General features: G+C 46.9%; 1 protein-coding gene across 1 annotated transcript in view; it reads left to right on the top strand.

Annotated features, from left to right (window-relative positions):
• The window catches only part of PRDX6 (peroxiredoxin 6), a 39,862-nt gene that overhangs the window by 3,673 nt on the left and 17,146 nt on the right, over positions 1-19,043 (top strand). Inside the window, exon 2 of the mRNA XM_082266611.1 lies at positions 7,680-7,836. Coding sequence (XP_082122737.1) covers positions 7,680-7,836 — 157 coding nt within the window. The remainder of the gene's footprint in view (positions 1-7,679; positions 7,837-19,043) is intronic.

Genomic DNA, 19,043 nt, shown 5'->3' with positions numbered 1-19,043 from the left:
AAAAACCGCCTTGCTGGCTGGATCACCAGATGAGGGGAAAAAAAGCCTCAAAAAGGAAACGAATGTAGCCATCACATCGAAAGATTGGTCCGCTGCAATAGGTTTGGTTTTGGATCTAACCACTTCAGTTCTCCACTTTCAGCACTTTGAATGACAATTGTGGTCATGCAACACTTTACCCATGTGACATCTTTTATCATTTTATTGCGACCGAACTTTCCTTTTTGGTGGTATTTCATCACCACTGAGGTTTTTATTTTTTTGCTAAACAAATGGAAAATGACCAAAATGTTTGGGGGGGTCGGGGGAGGATGGAGTCTTTCTTAGTATCTGTTTTTAAAAAATGTTGCAAATAAGTAATTTTTCTTCTTCACTGATAGGTGTTGATGAGGCTTCACTTATAAATTGGGACACTAATGATCACTGCCCTGATTATCAGTGTAAACTGGGTGCTGACAGCCTCGCCGGTTATATCGGCACTCCTTTCCTCACACAGACACAGCAGCGAGGAAAGGAATGAAGAGAAAAGTCGGTTTACATGTGATTAGCAGTGGTTGGGACATGGCCGATCACATACTATAGTAAAAGGCCGCTGTGATTGGCCCTTTACCCCAATCTATGATCAGTTGTGTCCGAAGGACACAGTGGTCGCACAGCGCCCCTGAAGGGTGGGGCTGGGTTCTGGGAGGAAAGCTTTGGATGCCCTCCCAGAACTATAGTAGGGTGCTGTAGCGTGGTACTGAAGTGGATAATGCTGAATTACGGGTGCTTGGCACTTATGTATGAACATCAGATGTTCCTGGCATAAAAACGCAATGACAGGCTATATAGCACATGCACGTATTTGCATCTATTTTTATGAATGCTTAAAAATCCTTTTAGCTTCAAGTGAAGAGAAGGCAACGTGTGTGTTTGCTTGTAAAAATACTGATCGGAAATGCTCTTCTTCCTTTTTTTTTTTTTCTTTTTCTGCATCAAATATGAATGGAAAGTAGGTTATATGGGTTCTAATGACGTTACATCACACCAGTGCAGCGTGATTCAGTTCCAGGAAAAACAAAGTACAACTCTTGCCAAAAGTTTTGAATTGACACATTATTTCCACATAGTCTGCTGCTTAAGAGCCGGTTCACACTGGGGCGACTCGGTCTCCCTGACTTTGAGCCGCCCCGTGCAGCACGACTTCATCGCGGCTTGCAAACGACTTCTATAATAAAAGTCAAGCAACATTTTTCGCTCTGATTTAGAATTGTTCCTTTGCACAGAATGGAGATCGACTTGTCAGACGACCAAGTCGCCTGACAAGTCGTGGCAGTGTGAACCGGGTCAAACTGTTTTTTTAGATCTTTTTTTCAGATGTTATGGTATACTGAAGTATAATTTCAAGCATTTCATAAGTGCCAAAGGCTTGTATTGATCAATACAATACATTTAGGCAGAGTCAATATTTGCAGTGTTGACCCTTCTTTTTCAAGACCTCTGCAATTTGCCTGGCATGCTGTCAATCAACTTCTGGGCCTCATCCTGATTGATGGCAGCCCATTCTTGCATAATCAATGCTTGGAGTTTGGCAGAGAGTGTGTGTGTGTGTGTGTGTGTGTGTGTGTGTGTTTGTGGGGGGGGGGGGGGGTTATTTACCTGCCTCTTGAGGATTGACCACAAGTTTAGTGTCTGGGGAGTATCTCGGCCATGGACCCAAATTTCTTTTTTTTTTTTTTTTTTTGCGGTCTGCTTTCTTATGGAAAAGAATCTGAAGAGCGTGCCTGTCTTGGTGACCACTCAAAGTGAGGGGTAATCTCTGCATTAAGGATATAGCCTAAAGCTGGTCATAAACAGGTACAGTGATACCTCGGTTCGTGAACTGACTCTGGTCGCAAACCGAATTGGTTGTGAACCGAGGCACATTTTCCCATATTGTTCAATGTAAATCTGGTTCCGTTCTGACTTTTTTTTTTTTTGGTTTTTGAAGCACAAAAATATGAAACAAATTACAATACACATTAGTACAGTATAGTAATGTATAAAGAGAGAACACTAACCTTGCTTGAGATGACTTCTGGCATTTGGAGTCCAGTACAGTAAGCACTCAAACGGGTGAACTGTACAATACAGTAAGTACAGTATGTGCTAAAAAGCAAAGAGTGTCTTCACAGTGCTTCTTTCTGTGTCTCTTCTTCTCTCCACGATCGTCCTACAGGAAGTCACGACCATGTGACAGCCTGGAAATGACACCCTAAAATGGCCATGGCTCCAGTTCGTGAACCGGAGCATATTTTTATGAACTTTTCTGTTCGTGAACCGAGGTATCACTGTAGTTTCTTTTGTTCAGCCAGCAGGTTGACTGGAAAAAAAACGATTCCTCCATTCGCACAAATGAGGTGGATGGAGGAATTTTTTGTTTCAGCTGGACACAGATTTTGAATGGAAACACTTCAATACAAGCATTTGGAATGCGGTTGTTGTAGGTCCCCATTCACTTTAATAGGTTGCGTTTGGCGGTGGTGCTGGCCACCGACCATGAGAAGGGTGGTTATTTTTTGCTGCACCGTGACTGCGGCAGTGGGTGCTAACGTATCTGGTGCCCATATTGGTCAGAGGGTCTAGGGGTAGTAAAACCACATTTCAGTCTACGATTTTTTTTTTTTTTTTTTTTACTACCCCCTCTGGGCACCCATGTAAATGAATACTTGTCAACTGACAAAATGCGCAGCGCCAGACTCTGTGCCAAAATGTGACACATAAGCTTCTTTGGTGGCGCTAAAAAAAATTACAATAAGCGCAACGTCGCTCAGGTGTGAATGGGGCCTAGCAGTCACTAGGAATCACTTTTAATGAGCACAGACCAAATGGAGATTCTGATTGGCTGCCATGTTCTAATTGACTGTAGCTGGAGAGCTCCCCTTGGTGTCTTTCTGATACAATGGTACAGCAGCAAAGCGAAAAAAAAAATTGCATAAGGAAGTACGGTAACTATGAAGATCTATATTGTGTTGTGGCACATTGTACCAGGAAATGATTTGTTTTTGGCTATACATGCCAGGGAGACTGTGATCTTTAGTCACACGTTTGTGAACGCTCTGTGTACGTTGCATCTAAGATCACGACCTTAACAATAATGGTTGTCTTTAGATAATAGTTACAAAAGCCCATTGTTAACTTTGGATTTATTCCAAAAGTATTTGTAGCCATACTGTTAACTGCCAAGGTGTAATGTTACTACAGTCACAGTCGGGTAACTGTACATGCACTATATTGCCAAAAGTATTGGTACGCCTGCCTTTACACATTTATGAACTTTAATGGCCTTCCAGTCTTATGCCTCGTACACACGCACCGATTATCGGCCGTCTTTTGTCCAGTGTTGTTTTGTTGGTTGAAATGTGCTCTAGACTGCACACAAATTTTGTCGGCCAACTGCAGAAGTGATGTCATGTTCTGGTCTACTTTTCGTGTGTTTTTTCTTCTCTGAGCATGCCCAGTCTTGCTCATCTGACTTTTGTCTGCCGAAATCTGTACTGACTGACGAACAATCGGCCGTTCTTTGTTGGCCACCAAAAATTTTATAGCATGCACACCAGATTTTGTTCGGCCGAAAAGTCGCAGTCGGTTGTCGGAAGCATCATACTAACAAGCTGACGATCGGACGTTGGCCCGAAAATTTACGGCCAACAATCGGTGCGTGTGTATGGGGCTTTAGTCTGTAAGGTTCAATATTGAGTTGGCCCACCCTTTGCAGTTATAACCGCTTCAACTCTTCTGGGAAGGCTGTCTACAAGAGCAGGTAAGTATAACTAGCATGTTTTGTTAAAGCGGAGTTCCGGGCACAAAATCGATTTTTTTTTTTTTTGTGCTCGTCCACTAGTTCGACATCACCTGAAAAGGAATTGGATAGTTAGGTTTTTTTTTTTTTTTTTTTAAAAAACTCACCTTGTAATTGAAGATCGTAAATACTCACCTCAGTGTACTTCCTCCCTCAGCGCCGCGGCTCCGCCGTCACTTCCTGTCTCGCGATGATTCCTGGGAGCTGAACGTCATCGCTCCCAGGAATCAATGCGACGGCTCCGCTCGTCACTTCCGGGCGACGCCGCATTCCCCTGCTAAACAGCTTCTGGGCATGCCCAGAAGCTGTTTAGGAATGCGGCGCCGCACCGGAAGAGACGAGTCGGTGCAGGCGCATTCTGGGAGAAGAAGACGCAGAAGAGGACCGCGCCGGCTTCAGCTGCCCACAAGAGAGATGGAAACGCTGTGGAAGAAATTTTTATAAGTAAGTATTTCTTCTAAAAGGTAAGTGCGAACCGGGACAGATCAGAGGCTAGCCATTGTGGAATGTACTAGCCCTGACTGTCCCGGGGGTATGTTTGTTGAAAAATGACTTCTGTGCCCGGAACTCCGCTTTAAAAACAATCTTGCTATTGGGCCTTTTTCACACCTATGCGATTTATTATTTGCGACTTTGGCTTTGACCAATGTGATTGATGTTTGTGCTCTACAAAGTTGCTAGACATGTGCAGAACAGAAAAAAACTGTGTGGGTTTTTTTTTTTTTTTTTTTTCTTCTAACAAATTCCATATTTTCAGAACGATTGAATGCAAAATTTTTTGACCGATCCACATTTTGTGTGAAGAATATATGGTTAAGGAGCAGGCCGGGAAGCCAGCCGCTGCGTCCTTGACAGCCGATGACTCATCAGCTGTCAGCAGGTTTCCCCATTGATGGCTGAATGTGAACAAATTAATGCCCCCCCCCCCCCCAACCATATCAGGCCTTCAGGTCACACCAAAATTAAAATTTATGCAGCCTGGCGGGTCAGAAAAGGGGGGTAGATGAGCGAGCACAACCCCCCCCCCCCCTCCTCCTCCTGAATCACACCAGACCACATGCCCTCAACATGTGGGCATGTGACGACATCGACCCAGCAGAGCAGGTCTCCTGTCTGACCATTGTCTGTAGTATGTCTGATGGTCCTCTTTAGCATTACATATAGTGAACCTTTTGCATGGCCCTTTAAAGTGGTTGTAAAACCACTTTAAAGACTTTTGCCTATATTAAGGCTTACCTATAAGTGCTATAATCTCCTAAACTTGCACCGTTTAGGAGATATTTACAGTGCATGCAGCTGATGACATCATCGGCGCATGTCCTTTGAAGGAACGGCAATCCGTGCTGTTCCTTCAGAGCTTTGTGCTGTGACAGCCGGCTACCGCGCGCATGCGCAGGAGTGATGTAATCGCGCTTCCGGCCAATCCGATTGCCGGAGGACACGATTTAGGAAGCAGGAAGACCGAACAGGTCGACCGTCCTGTCATTGAGTGGGCGGCACTGTAGGGGCATAGTTTTTATGCAAGTAATTCATAATGAGCTAGTATGCGATGCATACTAGCTCATTATGCCTTTGTCTTTATAGGTTTTTTTTTTTTTTTTTTCCTAATTTTTTTTTACAGAATGTTTACTTTCTCTTTAAGGTCCGGGATCCACAGTTAAGCACCCCGATACCTCATAAGATGAAAAACGCTGCCTTTGGGTCGCCCAAAGTTACCTGCAAGTTTGAAATATTCATACAACCATTTTCATCAGTTTTACATTGGCTTTGTATAAGCATGGAAGTTACAGAAAGGAGGTGGTTTAAGTGTTTGAGTTCAACTCTGTAATTTTGCATGCTTCCTATGTATAGCATTTGCAAAATTATGAAGAAGAGGTGGTAGTTTGCACTTTGTCATGCCTGCTAGTACACAGCCCTTGTGTGCAAAGTTTGCATAATGTTATAGATTTGGTAGGCATATCAAGCATGATTTCTCAGACCAGACTAAATAGTCCAGCTTATGTTGTGGAATGCAGACTTGTACAGCCCTTTAACCCTGTGGCATTTTTGGCATTGCTCCTAGGCTGTTCTGCCTGGGAAGCATGATTTTTTTGCATCCTTGATATTTATTGCCTGTTAATGTTTAGTGATTTAGGGCTCGATGGGTTAACTAAAATGCAAAGCATGCCTGAAATGTATGTTGAAATGGTATAAGCCACCACTCCCAAAGCTTCTTGGCTGATTTTACAAGGAATGATAAGCTCAAATTCTATTATATGTGTACAGTTTATGCTGTAGGAGTCTCACCCAGGAACATTGCACTTGGTAGTCTAACTAGATATTCAGACAGCTGAAATCTTGGAACAGAGTCAAACCACCAAAAATGCGTTCCGCCCAACAAATATAGGTGGATAGCGTCCATATCAATTTGTACCAGCAGGCCATCCTCCAGAGCACCAAATAAGATCCAAAGGATACCTGTGTCCTGCAGATTACTTGGGGTTTGAAAATAAATGTGGACTTTGGGTCTAAAAAAAAAAAAGTGTGGGGGGGGGGGGGGGGAAGCAGATTTATTCATCCAGACATTGTGGCTACAACACTCTGGCCAAACGCAGGGCCATCTTAACGAGTGGGCAGTTGCCTGGGGGCCCTACTTGCCCGAGGGGCCCTGCCTGCCCAGCGACCCAGCCAAGCATTAGGCCCGATTCCCGTATGCTTCCCGCCGCTGAACTTGGCAGGTGGCAAGCGCTTGTTGGCCCTGCGCTGCTCTCAGGCCACTTGGGCCATGGAGGGGGAGCCCACAACTGCAGGAATGCCTGTCTGCCTCCATGGGAACAGGCGCACACAGGACGGTCGAGTCTTGACTCCTGTCCGTCCATGTGTTTACCGGACCCAGCTGCCAAACTTGGCTGCTCGCCAAGCTGTCATTAGCCTGGCACTGCTCTACCAATAAAGATCGCCTTATTTATAATTTGCATTTTTATTCTTGTGGGTGATTGTGTAGGCGGTGCCCCAGTGCACTGCATTGCCCGGGGCCCTTTAATGCTCTTAAGATGGCACTGGCCAAACGTGGTTCTGTGGTCTACACCAACTATCCTTATAGGACTTATGCTGGACATACATTATATGAAAAATCGTTCAAACTAATTTGTGAAAAATGAACTTTTGCCTGTTAGAGCAAACAATAGTGCCATTGTGTAATGATTGATAAATCGGTCAATGGAAAAAAAATAAATTAATTTTTTCAGATGTACCTAGTGCAAACAGTTTGGATGTGAAACACATTAACCTTTTCATTTTATCGTTTTGGCAGAAAATTTCCAAACTTGTCTTGCCCTTTTTCGGCTCACAACCAATTACTGATTTGTGCCCGTTAACTGGTCGAAGAACAAACTGTCCGAATGACCGAATTTTGGCATTTTTCTTCTAATGGTGTATGACCAGCATTAGACCACATTTCAGATGAGCATATCTGAACCCTTGGGCTGCAGAGGACTGTATCCATGAATTCCAGATCATATAGGATTTATTAGGGCAGGTTATGGCAGTGTAGTGTTTGGGGTGATCTGCATTGATCAGACTGGTTACTTGTTTGGTTTTTGTGTGTTTTGAGGGTTCTGACTTTTCTAGTTTAGTGTGGTCTTATACCCCCAGACGTGCAGACAGCTTATGGTACTGAATGCAGATGCAGCAGCTTTCACAGACACTGCTGCATGTTATAATTTGACAGGCATGCATGAGTGGGTGCATAGTCCTGAACACACAGTCCATGTTCAGGAATGTGGTAAGGTGGCATGTTACACTTTTATTTTAAATTGTAAATAACTTAAATTGTAAATAACGTATTCGTTTTTTTTTTTTTTTTTTTTTCCCCTTTTAGTTGGGGTGTCCTTTTTTCACATCCAAGGGATTATACACCAGTCTGCACCACAGAGCTTGGACGGGCAGTGAAGTTGGCGCCAGAATTCAAGAAACGCAATGTTCGCATGATTGCTCTGTCCATAGACAGTGTGGAAGACCATCTGGGATGGAGCAAGGTATATATCGCCTACCTATTGTGTATTCATATCCCTTCCTTTCTGGTTGTTACAAAAACTGAGACAGGGCAGGCGATTCTGACCTTTTTTGTAGAAAAGGCTGTCACTAATTTAAAAAAAAAAAAAAAATGAATCTACAATTAGATTCTTCCCCCCCCCCCCCCCCCCCACCTAAAATTTACTAAATATTTTTACTTGTGGGTGGTGGTGTGTTTTTTTTTAATAATTTTTTTTTTATTATATGCTTATTAAGCAATTTATTTTCTATTGCCTCAAAGACGCCCATATGGAACCAACACTTGAATTTTATGACATCAGTAGACCCCAGCAGATTGTGGGTCTCGGCTATATAACAGGCAACTGAGGAAAGACTCAGAATAGAGTCCTATATTGTGTGTGTTGGGGTGGGTGTGGGTGTGTGTGTGTTTTTGTTCTTCTTGACCCTTAAAGCGGAGTTCCATCCAAATGTGGAACGTCCACTCATTGCTTCCTCTCCCAACCCCCCCCCCCCCTCTCTGGTGCCACATTTGGCACCTTTAAGGAGGGGGGGTACCTGTTGTTTTGACAGGTACCCTTCCCCACTTCCGGGAAACGGCACCACGGCAAAGTTTGGCCCTCTCCTCGTACCCTCCGCCGCCAATCCGAATGCGCAACACGCTTCGCGCATGCGCCACAAGGCTTCACTGTCGGGTTCCACTACCTGCAAAGGCCGTGGCAGCACCCGACAGCTAATGGAAACATCGGCTGCGGTGTCGACATCGCTGGACTCCAGGACAGGTAAGTGTCCTAATATATTAAAAGTCAGCAGCTACAGTATGTGTAGCTGCTGACTTTTAATTTTTGGAGGAGGGGGTGGAACTCCGCTTTAACTCTGTAAACCGGGTTTTACAACCAGTGGTCAGAGGAAACTGGATACAAAAGCCAGCAAAATTGAATGTTTAAGCTCATTTCTCTCCAAGGCAGATGATGTTTGATGAGAAAAGCATGACTTTTATTTATTAGCAGAAAACAAAGTTTGGCTGACTTGAGTAGGGGCCGATGAGTTATGTAGTATTTACTTCCTGGAATCCATATGCCCTTAGCTCAGGCATAGGAGCAGGAGCATGTGCTTAGATGAGAGCCACCTCCTGAAGACTTCTGGGATAGATGACATAATTTGTCTAAGCATGGAAACCAGGAAGTTAATCAAGAAAAATGTTTAGAAAAGTTAGAACAAGTGAATACGATCTACTTTCCTATTTACTAATTCTTGCAGCATAAGGATTGAGAATAGTCAAAGTTGATTGAGAGAGGGAAATTGCACTTAAGGCTGGAATTCACACGTATGTGATGCTGGAACCAGCGCAATTTTCCTGTGCGGGTTCCCGCATCGCATGTCACTCACAGGCAGTTCACACTGCCCTCTGCAATCCGCTGCAGGTGCCAATTGAAAGTTAATAAATCAAACCCCCCCCCCCAGTTCGGCTCACAGATTGCGGTGTGAACTGTCGAATGATACAGGAATCCGATCGCATGAGCATAAACACCCATGCGATCCGATTCCAGTGCAGACCAAAAAAGGGTCCTGCACCATTTTAGTGCGAACGTGATGCAAATTCAGCCATACAAACTGTGTGGATGAATTCACATCACACCGACATCGCATGTGATCTGTACAGCAATGCGGTGCGAATCACATGCAACGTCTGTTTTCCCACAAATGTGAACCCAGCTTAAGGGGATTAAATAATTTTGTTTATCTATTAAACAAGTTATGGTGCTTTAGAGAGTCATTAGGTGTGAGCCTGCCTGGGGCAACTACAGCAAACAGGTGTGGATATCTGGGAGATGTCTGCTACTCATGTGAATAGTGTACACAATCCTGTATATTTTTACTTTCTGCTAGAAAATGCAGCCAATTTAAAAAAAAAAAAAAAAAAAAAAAAAAAAAATGAATTAAATAAATAAAAATCAAATGTGTTCCATCAGTTTAGGCCAATATCTATTCTGCTACAGAATTTTGGTAAAAGAAATCCTAAGAAGTGTATATTGATTGGTTTGTGCAAAAGTTATACCTACTACAGACTATGGGATAATTTTTTTTTTTTTTTTTTTTTTTTACTAGTAATGGCGATCAGCGATTTTTAGTGGGACTGTGATGTTGTGGCAGACAAATTGGACATCTAACTGACCCCTTTTGGGGACCAGTGACATCAATACAGTGATCGGTGCCAAAAAAAAAATTGCACTTACTGTACCAATGACACTGGAAGGGAAGGGGTTAACATCAGGGTCGATGAAAGGGTTAAATGTGTCCCTAGGGGGGTGCTTATTAACTGTGAATGGGTTGCACTGATTGGGGAAGATAAAGATCCTGGTACCTGCTTAGAGGGAGCACAAGATCTCCATCTTGCAGATGAAAAAACTGCCTTCCTGAACCTTATTCACCCCCTTGATGCATTTAAAGTTTTCAATCATGTCTCATTTTTCCTTTCCTCCAGACTGTACATATTAAGTTCCTGATGTCTATCTATCATGAATTCTTCTTTTCTCTTACGTCCTCCGACAGTCGCCGCCATCTTCATATTCATCACAATGGGGTATTAGGAGTAGCTAGGCAACAGAATATGTCAATATTAAAGCTTTTAACATATCCCCACCCCAGGGGGTGGTCCCCTCAGTCTATACCCTCCTGCTTCCTGTTTCCTGCTTCAGTTTCAATGTCTAGCTTGTCAGGAGTAGCTGAATCTCTCTATGCTGGGGCATTTTGTCTCAGCCTTTATCTTCTTTTTTGATTTTTGTTTGAGTTTTTTCTCTCTCTTTACTTAGCTGTTCTCTTTGTCAGCATTAGTTAGTTCTTCTGATGAAGAGGATTCGTGCGGGCTAGGTCTCGGGCTGATTGTGGGTCAGTGGCTTCCCAGCCTACCATCGAGCGTTCAGCCAGGTAACGCTCCTGGCACAGTGAACGACCCATCCCTGTTCGGTGCAGGGATGATTGGTGAGGTGGCTACCTCACTGGACTCTGCGGTTTCTTAACCCCGATTTTTTTTTTTTTTTTTTTTTTTTTGCGTCCTGGATGCGACTCTCCCTGCCTCATGCGCAGCGGCTTGTTCGCCTGTGCGGGTTCCCCACGCCATTAGGAGGTAAGTGTATCTATGTGGGGACCTGTCTGTTGGGGGGGTGTCAGTCTGGGACTGTGTTACCCTGCCTGTGTTTCACACTATTGAAATCCCTGTCTCTCTGGCTGCATGCTGTGGGCTGCAAGGAGGGGGGGCTGTGCTGCACTGTCTGTGTCAGTTTGTGTATGTGTGAACGGCTGTGTGCTGTGGGGCATGATTATTATCATGTTTGGGGCACTTTCAGCGACTGCTGCGGCGGTCCGCCATGTTTTTACATGCTATGCTGTGTTTAGTCCACCTCACTGAGGTGGAGGAGCGCCGGTTTCGGCGCCATTTTGGCAGCGCTCGCTCCGGCCGCATGATATCACTGCGGGCGGCCATTTTCTTGTAGCCTTCCATAGGCTTTCATGGAGCGCCCTGTGTTGCATCGCTTCCTCTCCCTGGGTGCACCGATCGAGGCAGCAGCGATGGTCTCTACAGGTTTTTACCTCCCTATCCCTTTATCCTTGCCTGTGTTGAGCCTTTTTCTCCCGGTGGGGGTAAAAATTGTGCCAGTGTGTGTGTGTGCGGTGGGCAGCGCTCGCCGCGCTTGTTTAAGGTGCAGTTAACCCTTTACTTTCCGGCTTATCATTGGGGCAATGGATTCTCAGGGAAACGGTTTTCCTACCACTTGGTGGGTGACCAAGGGCTGTTTTCCCCCCAAGGGGGGATTTGGCTGCGGTTGTGTCTAATCTTGCTGCTCGGGTGCTAATGCTTGTGGCTGCTCAATCCACACAACGAACCAGAGTTTTCAATCTCCTCTGATCAGAGGGTGCTGGTGATGGGGCTGCTATAGCTGGGGTCTCCTTATCGGGGTCCCGTTCCTCCCTGGGTCTTGTGGGGTCCGGGGTGGAGTCTGAGGTAGAAGGGGTGGATAATTCTCCCCCTGGCTCGCCTGAAGAGCTTGCACTCATGGATGAATTGGTTGCTTCTATCAAGCAAACACTGCGGTTACGGGTTGAACCATGTCCTCCTGCTGCCCTGGCAGCTTATGGGACGCAGAAAGACGCAAGACATCGCAGGTCTTTCCCTGCACTGATGATTTTCAGCGCACTGTTAAGAAACTATGGTGCAATATATGCAAGCCTTTTTGCTGTACCAAGTAGGTTCAAGCTGCGTTGTCCTGTCACGCCCGCTACTGATGAGCGGTGGTGTGTGCCACCTCAGGTGGATCACGCGGTGGCGGTTTTGTATAGGTCCACTGCGATTCCTGCAGAGGATAACCCGGTGATCCGGGATGCTACGGGCAGGAGGCTGGAGTCTCTTGCCCGTCATTCTTACTCTATTACGGGTTCTATGCTAAAGGCTCTATTTGCTTCGCTTATGGCAGCCCAGGCTGTCGCGAATTGGACGCAGGTACTCAGGCGCGTCCTGGTGGCTGATTCAGCCTCACCGGCGACATTGGATTTGGTGGATCAAATCCATCAGGGTGTCATGTATTTGTGTGATGCGGACCTGGATATAGTACCGTTGGCTGCACGTGTACACAGTGTGGCGGTATCGTCTCGCCGCCTGGTTTGGTTGAAGTGTTGGTCTGTGGACCAATCTTCGCGCAAGACCTTAGCCAATCTGCCCTATGATGGCTCTCGCCTTTTTGGCGAATCCTTGGATGCACTGATAAAGGGGGTCACGGGTGGTGAGAGCACGCTCCTGCCCCAATCCCACCAGGCTAAGGCTGCTCATGGTATGAAGAAGCCGTGGTCAGGTAAGCATAAGTCCGGCCAGTCCGGATCCGCTGCCCATAACAATGCGGCCTGAAGGGGCGCCCTCACCCAGTTCTGGGGTGGGGGGACGCTTGCTCGGTTTTTCTTCAACCCTGGTTGGCCCGTGTTCGGGACAGGTGGGTTCAGGAAATCGTTCGTTCTGGTTACAAGATCGAGTTTTCTCTCCCGGCCGGAGAGCAGATTTTTTTCCCTCAGGTGGTTCCAGTGCCTCATCGGGACAGATTTTGGGGGTTCTCTTCCAATCTGTTCACTGTGCCCAAGGAGGAGGGCAGGGTACGTCCAATTCTGGACTTACAGGCTCTGAACCGCTTGTGCGGGTTCGCAAGTTCCGCATGGAATCCCTGCGGTCGGTGGTGGCTGCCCTGGTTCCGGGGGAATTCATGGCTTCCATCGACTTGAAGAATGCGTGCCTTCGCATCCCGTTTTTCGAGGGTCACCAGAGGTGACTTCGATTTGCCATTGCGGAGGATCATTGCCAATTCGTGGCGTTACCTTTTGGTCTCTCTTCGGCTCCACGGGTTTTTTTCGCCGAGGTGCTTTCACCGGTTTATGGCTTTGTTGAGAGCCCAGGGCATCTCTGTCCTCGGGTATCTGGAAGTTATTCTGGTTCGGTCTGCGACCAGCCAGGGTCTGGAGGAGGACCTGTCCTTCACGATGCTGACTCTCAGGAGTTTGATTGGGCGATTGATTTTCCATAGTCGACGCTGTGTCCGTCGATTCGTCTTCCCTACCTGGGAATGATTCTGGACTCGGTCCAGGCGAAGGTCTTCCTACCGGACGACAAACTCAGGATTCTTCAGGAGAAGTCAGGTCCCTCAGGGACGTTCCATGCTCGTCACTCCGGACGCGCATGAGATGTCTGGGATTGATGGTCTCGGCTTTCGAGGCGATTCCCTTCGCCCAGTTTCACACGCGGGGTCTCCAAGCGGAGATCCTGTCCAGGTGGGACGGGCGACCGCAATCTCTGGATCCGTATTTCGTTGGGCCATCGCACCAGAAGGGATCTTCTGTGGTGGCTCCAGTCCCCGACTGTGTCAGGGGGCAAGTCTTTTCGTCCTCTCTCATGGACGGTGGTCACCATGGATGCCAGCCTGTCGGGCTGGGGTGGTTTTCTGGGCGTTCTGTCCGCCCAGGGAACTTGGTCGGAGGCGGAATCCTCCCTTCCGGTCAGCATTTTGGAATTGCGTGCGATGAATCTCTGCCTTCAACGTTGGCCGGACAGGCTGCAGGGCTGTCCAGTTCGGGTGCAGACGGACATTGCCACGGCGGTGGCTTACGTCATTTGCCAAGGGGGCACCAAGAGGGCCCGGGTGGCTCGGGAAGTGGCCAACATTCTGTCTTGGGACGAGACGCATGTCCCGGCGATATCGGCGGTTCACATTCCGGGGGTGGAGAACTGGCGGGCGGATTATCTGATGCCGCCAGTCCCTGAACCAGGGGGAATGGCCCTTCCGTCCGGGTGTTCTCCAGATGTTGTGCGCGACGTGGGGTCTTCCGGAGGTGGACCTGTTCGCGTCTCGTCTGAACAGCAAGGTGAACAGGTTCGTGGCAAGGCCAAGCGATCCTCGGGCAGACGCGTTGATAGCTCCGTGGCATCAGTACAGACTGATGTATGCGTTTTCACCGTTTCAATTGCTGCCCAGGTTCCTTCGCAGGTTGGTCTCGGAACCAAAACACGGTGATTCTTGTGACACCGGACTGGCCTCGCCGGTCCTGGTACGCAGACCTCGTGCATTTAGCGGTCGACGCCCCGTGGCGTCTGCCTCTTCGGGAAGATCTCCGGTCTCAAGGGCTGATATTTCATCCTGCCTTGCAGTCGCTGGCTTTGCCGGCCTGGCTGTCGAAACCGAGGTCCTGAGGGATAGGGGGTCTCTCCCCTGAGGTCATTCACACTTTGCTCGACGCGAGGAATTTTTCCTCGGGGTAGGTCTTTTACCGTATTTCGGAGGCCTATTTTGCCTGGTGTGAGTTCAGGGGGTCTTCACCTCGCCCGTGGTCGGTGTCTGGGGTGTTGTCCTTCCTTCGAAAGGGTGTTGACAGCGTTTGGCGCTGGCTACGATCAAGGGTCAGGTGTCTGCGATGGCCGTTCTTTTTTTCAACGTCCTATGGCATCTATCTCCTTGATTGGCACTTTTGTTCGGGGGCATCTGGTCCCTCCTAGGAGGGTGCCTCTGCCTCCTTGGGACTGGAATCTTGTTCTGTCCGTGTTGCAACATGGTCCTTTTTGAACGGATCGGGTAGATCTCGTTGTCTATGTTGTCCTAGAAGGTCACCTTTTTTGGTGGCGATCAATTCGGCTCCCAGAGTGTCGGAGCTGGCAGTTTGTCCTGCCATTGTCCGTATCTGGTCACTCACTTGGTTCAGGTGGTCTTGCGACCTAACCCTTCTTTTTTTCCGAAGAGGGTTTCGGAATTTCACCTCAATAAGGACATTGTCTTGCCTTCGCCTTGCGCGAAGTCTAAACATTCGGAGGGGGTGGTGTTGCACTCCTTGGATGCTGTTCATGGCGATTAGGGTTTACCTAAAATCGTCTGAATCTTTTCACAAGTCGGATTCTTTGTTTGTCCTTCCGGGGGTCCTCGGAAGGGCGTAGCGGCGTCGGCTTCTGCCATTGCCAATTGGTTCAGACAGGCCGTTGAACAGGCCTATGCTTTGCGGGGAAAAGTTTCTCCTATGCCTGTGAGGGCGCACTCTACCAGATCTCGGAGTACGTCTTGGGCCTGTCGTCATGGGTCTTCTGTGGCCCAGGTGTGTAGGGCGGCGACTTGGTCGACCATGCACACCTTCACTCTGTTCCACAGAGTGGATGTTCATGCATCGGCAGATGCTTCCTTTGGCCGCAAGGTTCTTAGTGCGGCGGTCCCTTGGGGTCCCTGGTTTTGGTCCTTTGGGCTGTTTGGCATTTCTTTGTATCCCTGGGTTATTTGTTTTTTTCCTGGGTTATTGCTCCGTTGAGCAAATTTTTTTTCTCGTGTTGCCCAGCTGGTTTCCTTTTGGTAAGGTTACTTTCTTTGATGTGGAGACTGCGTTGCCTTTAGGCGCGGCTGCGTTTCCCACCCCTCATGTTTGCACTGCTTTGGGACGTCCCCATTGTGACGAATATGAAGATGGCGGCGACTGTCGGAGGACGTAAGAGAAAACGGAATTTTTGTAAAATCTTACCTGTAAAATTCCTTTCTCTGAGTCCTCCGACAGTCGCCGCCCCCGCCCCTCTTTTGGGGTTTAGGTACTCTACTGCTATTCCACTGAAACTGAAGCAGGAAGGTATAGACTGAGGGGACCACCCCCTGGGGTGGGGATATGTTAAAAGCTTTAATATTGACATATTCTGTTGCCTAGCTACTCCTACGGAGCAAAGTCTAATACCCCATTGTGACGAATATGAAGATGGCGGCGACTGTCGGAGGACTCGGAGAAAGGAATTTTACAGGTAAGATTTTACAAAAACTCCTTTTTTTTTTTTTTTTTTTTTTTATCCATCCCTCAGACCTTTGTTCATTTTTGTTACTCATGGACTCCTATCTCATCAATATGTTTTTGCAAGTGAGGTCTCCAAAATTGACAAAAAATCAAGTTTAAAATGAAATGGAAGAGTTTTTAGGTTTGATAAACGTGTGTGTGTGTGTGTGTGTGTGTGTTTTTGTTTAAAAGGGAGTGTAAAGGCAGGAGGTATTTTTATCTTAATGCATTCTATGTTTTAAGATTTTAAATAAAAAAAAAAAAAAAAAAAAAAAAAAAAAACCTTCTGTGTGTGCAGCAGCCCCCCTAATACTTCCCTGAGCCCACCTCTATCCAGTGATGTTGCAGGAGTTTCTCAGCTGTCAGGGACAGCTGCTCATTGGCTAAGATGGCAGCGCTACGAGAGTGGCTCGTCAGCCAGCGGGGCCCTGTGTCTGAATGGACACAGGGAGTTGTGACTCGGCTGGGGTGCCCCAATAGCAAACTGCTTGCTGTCGGGGCACCCAACAGGAGGGAGGGGCCAGGAGAGCCAAAAAGGGACCCTAGAAGAGGAGGATCCAGACCACTCTGCAAAACCCACTGCACAGAGGAGGTACTTTACCACCTAACTCAAGGTTTAGTTTACATTTGAAATTACCTGTCTAACAGTAGAAGTTTAAAAACTGGTTTAATCTGAACACTCTTGCAAATACATGCCTAAGCTACAGGCTCCATCAAGGCACCCTGTTACCTGTAGTCCCTAAGGCCCCTTTCACACGGGCAGTGCGCCAAAGGGACTCCATTTTGCTCAGCGGGCATTGATCCACTGAGCAGGTGGACTACAGCTCCGTCTCCGCTCACTGTGCAGAGCCCCTCTATGGGAGTTCGGATGAAAATGGACCGCCTGTCCATTTTTCATCCGATCCTCCTGATAGATGGAAAATAGGGTTTCCATCTGTCCGGATTTCACAGATCGGATCGGATAGCAGCAGGTGTCAGCAGAGATGTGTCTGTTGACATCTGCTGCTCCATAGAGGTGCTTGGAGCATCCGATCAGGTCCGCCTGAAGAACTGCCCGCAGCATTGCATTTACTTTACTTACTGTGCCATGCCTGTACTTGCTGTGCTATGCCTGTACCATGACCTGTGCCATCTCCTGTACCATGCCCGCAGCCCCTGTTTTGTGTCTCGTGGTGGTCCAGTTGGGTCCAGTAGCTGCCTCATTTCCCACCCTAGGCTTATACTCGAGTCAATAAGTTTTCCCACTTTTTTGTGGTAAAATTGGGGGTCTCGGCTTATATTCGGGTCGGCTTATACTCGAGTATATACGGTAAGCCTATTTGAAAAATCTCTGTTCATGTTGAGAGTGCGGCCTGTCTGTGGGCCAGCTCTTTCCCCCCAACTTCCTGGATTCCCAGCATGCTTTGCAGCTTCTCTTCTACGGTTTACTTCCAATTCTTGGAACTATATATCCCATAGTACTGTGCTGCCTTTAATCAGTGATTCCTGTACTGACACCACCTCCTGAAACGAATCTTCTCAGCACCTCTGTAGTTCAAAGGCAGGCTATGTGAAATGTGTGACATGTCAGTGCTTATTGACGAGGCATAGTAAATTGTGCCACTGAAAAGTTTTCAAAGACCTTTCAGAATAATAGGAGGAGGCTAGAAGTCATTGAAATTCCATATAGAAACTTGTATATGATTTTCACTTTTTGAATTTAAACTTTTATGCAAAGTTAAGAGATTCACTTGTGTGGAAATGGAATATGATTTTAAACTTTGACCATACAGACGCTTTATTTTTTATTTCTTCCACCCTTCAGCCATCAGTGTCTTCCTGTTATTGCCCATGGATGGGTGTAGGAAAAAAGTTGAATGTGTCCTGGGGGCGTTACTGTTCATACTGCTTTAAGAGTTGCAGATGGCAGGCAATGTTCTGTGTAGATGAGAGCTGCAAACTGGTTCTTTGTCCCATCCTTTTCCTGCATCTCATCAAACATTAACAAATACAGGTATACGGCATTACATCAGGTTATACAAGTCGGCCTGAGTAGCATCAGTGACCAGACATGGTTGAGCACACCACACAAGGAAGGAGAAAAGAGGACCCTGTTGCTTGATCTATTGTTCTGTTAATGTTTAGAACCAGTTTTGGGCTTACAGAAGATCAAGGTCTGATCAGACCGGGTCATGCATATTGAAAGCTTTTCTTGTCTCTGGGCAGCTTTACTGTCATTAACCACTTGCTGGCCACCTCCTGCAGCGCACATCATGCGCCCTCTGACCACTGTGTCTGTCAGACACAGCTGATCACAGATCGGGGTAAGCAGCAGTCACAGCAGCCCTTTACCGTGTGATCAGCTTTGTCTAATCACAGCTGATCACATGTAAACAGACTTGCCGGTTATCGGCATTCCTTTCCTCCCATGCTGTTTGAGGGAGGTAAGGAGAGCCGTTAATCGGCAAGCCTGAACATCTTTTTTACTGATCAATGCCCTAATCAGTGCCACCTCATCAGTCTATGTGCCGGTTCACACTTCTGCGATGTGGGAACGCTGCCAAAATACAGTGCGATCTGCAAATACGCACAGAATCTGATCTCGTGTGTGAACCACTGTGCGATCCGATTCTACTGCGGCTCAAAAAAAGCCTCATGTGCGTGTTTGGTGTGAATTCAGCCATACAAAGTGTATGGCTGAACTTGCATCCGCACATCAGATCGCATGTAATTAGGAGCAGTGCGCTCCAAATTACATGCGATCTCCGTATAACGCGGAAGTGTGAACCGCCACTTATCAGTTGGCCATCAGTGCAGTCCCAACAATGAAGAAGAGAAATTACTTGTTTGCAAAATTTTATAACCAAAACCATGAAACGTTTCTTACTTTTCAAAATTTAGTCTGTTT

Source organism: Pelophylax lessonae (genome assembly GCF_965119305.1).
Source record: "Pelophylax lessonae genome assembly, chromosome: 8".
NCBI classification, from domain to species: domain Eukaryota; kingdom Metazoa; phylum Chordata; class Amphibia; order Anura; family Ranidae; genus Pelophylax; species Pelophylax lessonae.
The sequence above is the reverse complement of the archived record's forward strand: the minus strand, read 5'-3'. Positions and strand labels throughout refer to the sequence as shown.